The 11,288-nt window shown below is 41.5% G+C and overlaps 1 protein-coding gene across 1 annotated transcript in view; it reads right to left on the reverse strand.

Moving 5' to 3' along the window:
• Positions 1-10,699, reverse strand: part of LOC139380152 (trace amine-associated receptor 13c-like) — a 17,775-nt gene extending 7,076 nt beyond the window's left edge. The window contains exon 1 of the mRNA XM_071122596.1: positions 10,595-10,699. Coding sequence (XP_070978697.1) covers positions 10,595-10,699 — 105 coding nt within the window. The remainder of the gene's footprint in view (positions 1-10,594) is intronic.
• Between the last annotated feature and the right edge of the window lie 589 nt (positions 10,700-11,288).

The raw sequence follows: 11,288 nt of genomic DNA on the forward strand, positions 1-11,288 counted from the left end.
TATACAGGGGATACCGGTACAGAGTCAATGTGGAGGCTATATACAGGGGGTACCGGTACAGAGTCAATGTGGAGGCTATATACAGGGGGTACCGGTACAGAGTCAATGTGGAGGCTATATACAGGGGATACCGGTACAGAGTCAATGTGGAGGCAATATACAGGGGGTACCGGTACAGAGTCAATGTGGAGGCTATATACAGGGGGTACCGGTACAGAGTCAATGTGGAGGCTATATACAGGGTTCACCGGTTCAGAGTCAATGTGGAGGCTATATACAGGGGGTACCGGTACAGAGTCAATGTGGAGGCTATATACAGGGTTTACCGGTTCAGAGTCAATGTGGAGGCTATATACAGGGTTTACCGGTACAGAGTCAATGTGGAGGCTATATACAGGGGGTACCGGTACAGAGTCAATGTGGAGGCTATATACAGGGGATACCGGTACAGAGTCAATGTGGAGGCTATATACAGGGGATACCGGTACAGAGTCAATGTGGAGGCTATATACAGGGGATACCGGTACAGAGTCAATGTGGAGGCTATATACAGGGGGTACCGGTACAGAGTCAATGTGGAGGCTATATACAGGGGATACCGGTACAGAGTCAATGTGGAGGCTATATACAGGGGGTACCGGTACAGAGTCAATGTGGAGGCTATATACAGGGGATACCGGTACAGAGTCAATGTGGAGGCTATATACAGGGGGTACCGGTACAGAGTCAATGTGGAGGCTATATACAGGGGGTACCGGTACAGAGTCAATGTGGAGGCTATATACAGGGGATACCGGTACAGAGTCAATGTGGAGGCTATATACAGGGGATACCGGTACAGAGTCAATGTGGAGGCTATATACAGGGGATACCGGTACAGAGTCAATGTTTAGGCTATATACAGGGGGTACCGGTACAGAGTCAATGTGGAGGCTATATACAGGGGATACCGGTACAGAGTCAATGTGGAGGCTATATACAGGGGGTACCGGTACAGAGTCAATGTGGAGGCTATATACAGGGGGTACCGGTACAGAGTCAATGTGGAGGCTATATACAGGGGATACCGGTACAGAGTCAATGTGGAGGCTATATACAGGGTATTACGGTACAGAGTCAATGTGGAGGCTATATACAGGGGATACCGGTACAGAGTCAATGTGGAGGCTATATACAGGGGATACCGGTACAGAGTCAATGTGGAGGCTATATACAGGGGATACCGGTACAGAGTCAATGTGGAGGCTATATACAGGGGATACCGGTACAGAGTCAATGTGGAGGCTATATACAGGGGATACCGGTACAGAGTCAATGTGGAGGCTATATACAGGGGTACCGGTACAGAGTCAATGTGGAGGCTATATACAGGGATACCGGTACAGAGTCAATGTGGAGGCTATATACAGGGGATACCGGTACAGAGTCAATGGGCGGGGCACCGGTTAGTTGAGGTAATTGAGGTAATATGTACATGTAGGTAGAGTTAAAGTGACTATGCATAGATAATAAACAGAGAGTAGCAGCAGCGTAAAAGAGGAGGGGGGCAATGCAAATGACCATTTGATAAGTTGTTCAGCAGGCTTATGGCTTTGGGGTAGAAGCTGTTTCGAAGCCTCTTGGACCAAGACTTGGGGCTCCGGTACCGCTTGCCATGCGGTTGTAGAGAGAACAGTCTAGGACCTGGGTGGTTGGGGTATTTGATAGTTTTTAGGGCCTTCCTCTGACACAGCCTGATATAGAGGTCCTGGATGGCAGTAAGCTTGGCCCTAGTGATGTACTGGGCCGTACTCACTACCCTCTGTAGTGCCTTATGGTCAGAGGTTGAGCAGTTGCCATACCAAGCAGTGAAGCAACCAGTCAGGATGCTCTCGATGGTGCAGATGTTGAACTTTTTGAGGATCTGAGGGCCCATGCCAAATCTTTTCAGTCTCCTGATGGGGAATGTGCTTTGTCGTGCCCTCTTCACGACTGTCTACATGTGCATGGACCATGTTAGTTTGTTGGTGATGTGGACACCAAGGAACTTGAAGCTCTCAACCTGCTCCACTACAGCCCCGTCGATGAGAATGGGGGCGTGCTCGGTACTACTTTTCCTGTAGTCCACAATCATCTCCTTTGTCTTGGTTGGATAGGTTGTTTTTCTGGCACCACTCGGTCAGGTCTCTGACCTCCTCCCTATAGGCCGTCTCATCGTTGTCGGTGATCAGGCCTACCACTGTTGTGTCGTCTGCAAACTTAATTATGGTGTTGGAGTCGTGCCTGGCCATGCAGTTGTGGGTGAACAGGGAGTACAGGAGGGGACTGAGCACGCAACCCTGGGGAGCTCCAGTGTTGAGGATCAGCGTGGCAGATGTGTTGCTACCTACCCTCATCACCTTGGGGTGGCCGGTCAGGAAGTCCAGTTGCAGAGGGAGGTGTTTAGTCCCAGGTTCCTTAGCTTAGTGATGAGCTTTGAGGGTACTATGCTGTTGAACGCTGAGCTGTAGTAAATGAATATCATTCTCACATAGGTGTTCCTTTTGTCCAGGTGGGAAAGGGCAGTGTGGAGTGCAATAGAGATTGCATCATCTGTGGATCAATTTGGGCGGTATGCAAATTGGAGTGGGTCTAGGGTTTCTGGGATAATGGTGTTGATGTGAGCCATTACCAGCCTTTCAATGCACTTCATTGCTACAGACGTGAGTGCTACGGGTCTGTAGTCATTTAGGCAGGTTGCCTTTGTGTTCTTGGGCACAGGGACTATGGTGGTCTGCTTGAAACTGTGAAGGGAGTAGTTCACCACGTTATACGAGATCTTCAGTTTCTAGCAATTTCTTGCATGGAATAGCCTTCATTTCTCAGAAAAGGAATAGACTGACGAGTTTCAGAAGAAAGCTACTTGTTTCTGGCCATTTTGAGCATGTAATCGGACCCACAAATGCTGATGCTCCAATTACTCAACATGTCTAAAGATGGCCAGCTTTATTGCTTATTTAAAACCTCTTAAGTCTACCCCTTCCTTTTTCGAACATTCTGTTAAAAATCGCGCAACTTTTCAGCGTCCTGCTACTCATGCCAGGAATATAGTATATGCATATGATTAGTATGTGTGGATAGAAAACACTCTGAAGTTTCTAAAACTGGTTAAATCACGGCTGTGACTATAACAGATCGTGTGTTTCATTGAAAAACGCAAGAAAAACTGCTCTCTGAAAGCTAAAAATAATTTCCATAAGTCACTTTCATGGGTTGTTAAAAGGGGACAAAATTTAATATCGACCTGCATGCAATTCATACAAATTCCACACGATGTCGCCATTGTCGTCATTTTCAATTGAATTTTTTGTTGGAAAATCCAACTATCTGGATTCCGTTTCTTCCGGTCTCCACCAGGATCTTTTCAATGTGGACATTGGCAGCCATTGATTTGCAGACGAGGAGCTATTGAATATACATTGCCCTGTAATCATTTTGATAGATTATAAACGTTTACTAATACCTAAAGTTGGATTACAAAAGGATTTCGAAGTGTTTTGTGAAAGTTTATCGTCGACTTTTTTAATTTTAAAAAATGACGCAGCGTTTAAAAACAATGTTTTTTTCTGAATGACACAGCTTCCATAGAAAGCTATTTTGGGTATATATGGACCGATTTAAACGAAAAAAAGACCCAATAGTGATGTTTATGGGGCATATAGGAGTGCCAAGAAAGAAGCTCGTCAAAGGTAATGAATGGTTTATATTTTATTTCTGCGTTTTGTGCAGCGCCGGATAAGCAAAGTCTTTGTTTACGTCGCATTCAGGCATTTTGAGGTGTTGCATGCTATCAGATAATAGCTTCTCATGCTTTCGCCGAAAAGCATTTTAAAAATCTGACTTGTTGGCTAGGTTCACAACGAGTGTAGCTTTAATTCAATACCCTGCTTGTGAATTTTGATCAAGGTTTGAGTTTTAACGAGTACATTTAGCATTTAGCGTAGCGCATTTGCATTTCCAGGTGCCTAGTTGAGACATATGCGTCTCAAGTAGAATCAAGAAGTTAATCAGAATAGAAGTTCTTAGCTGTGCTAACATAATTGGAAAAGGGTTTACTAATGATCAATTAGCCTTTTAAAATGATTAACTTGAATTAGCTAACACAACGTGCCATTGTTACACAGGAGTGATTGTTGCTGATAATGGGTCTGTGTAGATATTCCATTAAAAAAATCAGCCGTTTCCAACATCAAAATTAACAATGTTTTGTTTCAAAAACAAGTGTCCCAAAACATTTGAACGGTAGTGTATATACAGTTGGGAAAAAAAGTATTTAGTCAGCCACCAATTGTGCAAGTTCTTCCACTTAAAAAGATGAGAGAGCCATGTAATTTTCATCATAGGTACACTTCAACTATGACAGGCAAAATTAGAAACAAAATCCAAAAAATCACATTGTAGGATTTTTAATGAATTTATTTGCAAATGATGGTGGAAAATAAGCATTTGGTCAATAACAAAAGTTTATCTCAATACTTTGTTATATACCCTTTGTTGGCAATGACAGAGATCAAACGTTTTATGTAAGTCTTCACAAGGTTTTCACACACTGTTGCTGGTATTTTGGCCCATTCCTGCATGCAGTGATGTTTTGGGGCTGTTGCTGGGCAACACGGACCTTCAACTCCCTCCAAAGATTTTCTATGGGGTTGAGATCTGGAGACTGGCTAGGCCACTCCAGGACCTTGAAATGCTTCTTACGAAGCCACTCCTTCGTTGCACGGGCGGTGTGTTTGGCATCATTGTCATGCTGAAAGACCCAGCCACGTTTCATCTTCAATGCCCTTGATGATGGAAGGAGGTTTTCACTCAAAATCTCACGATACATGGCCCCATTCATTCTTTCCTTTACACGGATCAGTCGTCCTGGTCCCTTTGCAGAAAAACAGCCCCAAAGCATGATGTTTCCACCCCCATGCTTCACAGTAGGTATGGTGTTCTTTGGATGCAACTCAGCTTTATTTGTCCTCCAAACACGACAAGTTTAGTTTTTACCAAAAAGTTCTATTTTGGTTTCATCTGACCATATGACATTCTCCCAATCTTCTTCTGGATCATCCAAATGCTCTCTAGAAAACTTCAGACGGGCCTGGACATGTACTGGCTTAACCTCTAGCGTCGAGCAATCCCGTATCCGGGAGCGTAATCACAGCCTCAAGCTCATTACCATAACGCAATGTTTCCTATTCATGAAAATCGCAAATGAAATTAAATAAATATATTGAAACACAAGCTTAGCCTTTTGTTAACAACACTGTCATCTCAGATTTTCAAAATATGCTTTAACCAAAGCTACACAAGCATTTGTGTAAGAGTATTGATGGCCTAGCATAGCATTAAGCCTAGCATTCAGCAGGCAACATTTTCACAAAAACAAGAAAAGCATTCAAATGAAATCATTTACCTTTGAAGAACTTCAGATGTTTTCAATGACGAGACTCTCAGTTAGATAGCAAATGTTCATTTTTTCCAAAAAGACTATTTGTGTAAGAGAAATAGCTCACATTTGGCTAAGAAAAAAAAACGAAAATGCAGTCACTTACAACGCCAAACTTTTTTCCAAATTAGCTCCATAATATCGACAGAAACATGGCAAACGTTGTTTAGAATCAATCCTCAAGGTGTTTTTCACATATCTATTCGATAATCTATCAGTGGGGGCAGCTGGCTTCTCATCCGAAGAAAACTGAAAAATACTGCAGCTGGAGGTTACGCAATAATTGCGACGGAGGACACCAAGCGACCACCTGGTAAATGTAGTCTCATCGGGTCAATCTTCCAATGATATGCCTACAAATACGTCACAATGCTGCAGACACCTTGGGGAAAACGTGGAAAAGGTAAGCTGACTCCTAGCTCCTCCACAGCCATTTAAAACCTGTTAGGGCTAGGCAGAATACTGCCCCCTTTGGAGGAATTGCGTGCCCATAGTAAACTGAAACAAAATCTGTCCAAAATTGCTAATATATGCATATAGTTATTATTGGATAGAAAACAAGTAAGTATAGCAGAACTCACAGGGCAGGCAATCTCCCGAACTAGTTTTGGGATCATGAAAGTTGGGGCAACTTTGACGCCATCGCCCCCACCCTTCCGAACCAGCTATGGATCTGGGGACACTTTCTATGTCTTCCACTAGATGTCCTCATTCAGTACAGCGTTTAATTGTTCAAATCCCGCGAATTTTGACCCTTTGGGAGTGAATTGAGTGCGTGTCGCGAGAAAATACCTGTGCGTTAGGGCGCGAATTGGACACAGTCATTCCTTTGTTCCAGCTCGCCTGAGAAGAAGTAACATTGACCGGTTGAATTGAGAATTGTTTTGTACGTTTAGAACATCCTAAAGCTTGATTCTGCACTTAGTTTGAACAGTTTAGTCGACATATAATATGTAATTTTGAAGTTTTGATGCGCAACTTTTCGGGACCAGAGGAAATTTTGGGTGCATTTCAGCTGAAACTGCTAGCAGATGCTAATACAAAGACACACGACTTGAAACCAAACAACGTTTTGGGTAAGTATGACCCCTTCCACTACATTCTGAACGAAGACCATCAAAGGTAAGGGAATATTTATGTTGTAATTTTGTGTTTCTGTTGACTCCAACATAGCGGAGAAATATTGCTTATGTCTGAGCGCCGTCTCAGATTATTGAATAGTGAGCGATTTCTGTAACGTTAAAAAGAAATGTGACAAAGCGATTGCATTAAGAAGCAGTGTATCTTTCTAACTATATGTAGAACATGTATATTTAGTCAAAGTTTATGATGGCTATTTATGTTATCTTGCGACACTATCTATAATTTCTCCGGACATTTTTTTGTATTTTCTGAACATGAATTCAATGTAAATGGACATTTATGGATATAAATGGCATATTATTGAAAAAAAAAGTACTGTGTAACATGTCCTATTACTGTCATCTGACGAAGATTTTCAAAAGGTTAGTGAATGATTTATTTTTTAATCCTGCTTTTATAATTTTATATTTTCTGGGACAAAATGGCTGCCTCTTGTCTTTGTTTCGGTGGTGGTCTAATATAAATATGTGGTGTGTTTTCGCCGTAAAACATTTAAAAAATCTGAGTAGCTGGGTAGATGAAATGCTGGGTAGAAAATGCTGGGTAGATGAACAAGGTGTTTATCTTTCATTTGAGGTATTGGACTTGTTAATGTGTGTATTTTTGTATTTTTGTGTATTTTTGCATTGCCTGCGCCACGGTTTCAGCTGAACGGGGGGGGGGGGGGGGCGTTCCCCGAGAGGAACGCCTCGCTTTAACAGGTTTTAAGCACAATATTTTGTCACGAAAAGATGCTTGACTATGCATATTGACAGCTTTGGAAAGAAAACACTTTGACGTTTCCAAATCTGCAAAGATATTGTCTGTGAGTGCCCCAGAACTGATGCTACAGGCAAGATGAAACTTCAAACAGGAAGTGAACAAAAATTCTGAGGCGCTGTTTTCCGTTGTCTCCTTATATGGCTGAGAATGCAACAGGAATGAGCTTAGACTTTCTGCCGTTTCCCCAAGGTGTCGGCAGCATTGTGACGTATTTGTAGGCATATCATTGGAAGATTGACCATAAGAGACTACATTTGCCAGGTGTCCGCCTGGTGTCCTGCGTCGAAATTGGTGCGCAAACGCCAGGTGCAAGTATTTTTCCATTTGATACAGAGGTGAAACCAGACATCCACGAATGATATATCATCGAAGAGATATGTGAAAAACACCTTGAGGATTGATTCTAAACAACGTTTGCCATGTTTCTGTCGATATTATGGAGTTAATTTGGAAAAAAGTTTGGCGTTTTGATGACTGAATTTTCAGTTTTCTTTGGTAGCCAAACGTGATGTACAAAACGGAGCGATTTCTAATACACAAAGAATCTTTTTGGAAAAACTGAACATTTGCTATCTAACTGAGAGTCTCCTCATTGAAAACATCCGAAGTTCTTCAAAGGTAAATTATTTTATTTGAATGCTTTTCTTGTTTTTGTGAAAATGTTGCCCGCTCAATGCTATGCTAAATGCTACGCTAGCTATCAATACTGTTACACAAATGCTTGTTTTGCTATGGTTGAAAAGCATATTTGAAAATCTGAGACGACAGTGTTGTTAACAAAAGGCTAAGCTTCAGAGCTAGCATATTTATTTCATTTCATTTGCGATTTTCATGAATAGTTAACGTTGCGTTATGCTAATGAGCTTGCAGGGATAATTACACTCCTGGATACAGGTTTTTTTGGTAGCCAAACGTGATGTACAAAACGGAGCGATATCTAATACACAAATAATCTTTTTGGAAAAACTGAACATTTGCTATCTAACAGAGTGTCCTCATTGAAAACATCTGAAGTTCTTCAAAGGTAAATTATTTTATTTGAATGCTTTTCTTGTTTTTGTGAAAATGTTGCACGCTGAATGCTACGCTAAATGCTACGCTAAATGCTACGCCAAATGCTACGCTAACTGCTACGCTAAATGCTACGCTAGCTATCAATACTGTTACACAAATGCTTGTTTTGCTATGGTTGAAAAGCATATTTTGAAAATCTGAGATGACAGTGTTGTTAACAAAAGGCTAAGCTTGAGAGCTAGCATATTTATTTCATTTCATTTGCGATTTTCATGAATAGTTAACGTTGTGTTATGGTAATGAGCTTGAGGCTATAAATAGGATCCCGGATCCGGGTTTGCTCGTCGCAACTGGTTAAACTCTTATATTTAATATAGTGAATATTAGACTTTCTGACTCAGGTTTTATGATGGTGGACATCTTTCTTACAAATGGAAAATAGTTATATTGGTACCTGGGGGCTGAGTCTGTGATAATTATTTGGACCAGACAAAGTTAAATTAATACTACTCTTTTTTTCCACAGATGGCCAGCCTAGCTGCTTAAAATGCTTGACTTCCAGAGGAGTATGAGGCGGGAGGGAGTTTAAGTACAATTCTTACAAGCTCTTTGGCTGGTCTGTAGCTTATTCTTTCGATGTTTGGGGCTGCTGGTGAACTATCATGTACAGGCATAATCAAAGTGACACTAGACTAGCGCACTTGCCAGAGACTTTTGGGTGACACTAGCAAGGTTTTGCATCCAATTGGCGACAGACAATTAAAAAATGGTGAAAGCCCTTAATGGTGCTGTCCAAGCCAAAAAACTCTTTGGGCCAAGAGGGCCCTCTATCCACTCAATGATCAGTTCAAACAGCTGAGCTCCAGAAAACAAAGGGGGCAGCTCTTCAGATGTAGAAGAGATACAGTAGTATGTGATCAGCTGAAGTGTGTATCTGCACACTAAAAACAGATGGTTCTGTATGGTGCCAATTGAGAGTTCTTTATCTCGTAACCATCGCAGATCCCTTTTTGGTGAAATATTGAAGACTTTGTTAAGGTTCTACCCTTTACTGAACGCTGTTCTCAGCTAGATGGTAGGGCCTGTTTTGACAATGGATTTATTATTGGATATGAAACAAACCTTCACGTGAACCTGATTGGTCAACTCCCCTAACCCTCCTGCATCAATTAACATGAACCTTTCCCATTCAGAGGGCTATAAGAATCCAAATCTGTCACCAAAGATTAGTATTTATTTATTTTTGATGGCCTAGGAACAGTGGGTTAACTGCGTGTTCAGGGGCAGAAGATGTTGGATAAAAGTCAGGAATTCAATTGGTGAGGGATGAATATAGCACCATTCATGTAAGTAGAGACCGTGAACCGTAGGAATATGGTAACATAGTGGAAACATGGTGGAAGGACCTGGATTCATTGAAATGTAAGAAAACCAAGACCACCTGAACATGGATTCATTTCATTCACACATATGCAATTAACATAATTCATACACATTTGACATCAGTCCTCATTCAATTTGAACCATGCTTAACTACATACAGAGTCAAATCCATTGGAAGCAGACCTAAAGTAATGTTTGTAATATTGTTGAGATTAGTAAAAATGCTATGCAAATTGCTATTCTATAATGGCATCGCTGGTATGACCCTCTTGACTTCTCAACTGTCTGGTAGAGTTGGGTTATTTCCAAACTAAACATCAAGTTGAAAATAATTAACAACTATTGGAAATTCAACAAGTGTTTCAAGAAGGGACATGATCGTAAGGTTCTAGTTGAAACCAACAAGCCTGCTATCATAAGATACAAAATGAATGGCAAGCGTTAGAAGCCAAATCCGATGATAGTCTCGGTAATGTGTTTTCGGACCTTCCCTTGGTCGTATTCTCGCGGGGAAGAAATCTCAGAGACCAATTGGTCAACTCTGATTTACCACCCCAAGATATTCCTGAACCATGTCTATTCGCGCCCCTACTGGATGGAAATTACAAGTGTAATGGCTGTGCTCAATGCAATGGCACTTATAAATGTAGATCCTTCAAACACCCACAAACAGGGAAATCGATCCCAATCAAAGGTTTTATTACGTGATCCACTAAGGCAGTTATTTATCTTGTAACTTGTCCTTGTGGTAAAAATGATGTGCTTAAAACAAAGCGTGAATTAAAAGTACGTATCTCAGAGCATCGTAGCACCATTAGATGTAAAAACTTGACCTACCCAGTTGCGGCCCACTTTTTGGAGGCAGGCCCCTCGATTTCGTCTCTGCGTTATATTGGCATCGAACATGTCACCCTCCCTAGGAGAGGGGGTGACCTTGATCATTTATTGTTAAAACGAGAGGCTGCCTGGATCTTAAACTTAAAGACCCTTGCTCCCTTCGGTCTCAACGTAGACTTTGATCTGAAGCCATTCTTGTGATTGTGACTTTGCCATTGTAATTGTTTGTAAGCTTGTGTAGTCTAAAATGAATCTATGATCGTATGCTATCCATTTGTATTGTTTGTATGCTGCTCTTTCTATGCCATTTTAATATTTGAGAAATTAACCAATGATATTAGGCCACTCTTGGCCATGATTACAGACACCTGTGTGTCTTGACACTATATAAACGAGTCATCCTGCAGTGTTTGTGATTGTACCCTGATGAAGACAGCTTGGCTGTCGAAAAGTTGGTAAATTATTATTTTTGCATCTGAGCTCCTAGAGTGTGCTCCCCTTTATTTTTAAGCGTTAGAAGACAGCCTTGCCTTTGAAATGCAAAATGTGAAACTGAAGTTCTTTAGACTTCCAATATTCAAGACAACGAAATGAGACTTGGAAGGATGGCCTTGCGAAACTACAGGACACATCACGGCATATGTCATTTGGCCATAAGAAAATAACAGTCAGGCAGTTGATAAGACGGTACATC

The sequence above is a fragment of the Oncorhynchus clarkii genome, chromosome 22 (assembly GCF_045791955.1).
Source record: "Oncorhynchus clarkii lewisi isolate Uvic-CL-2024 chromosome 22, UVic_Ocla_1.0, whole genome shotgun sequence".
In the NCBI taxonomy this organism is placed as follows: domain Eukaryota; kingdom Metazoa; phylum Chordata; class Actinopteri; order Salmoniformes; family Salmonidae; genus Oncorhynchus; species Oncorhynchus clarkii.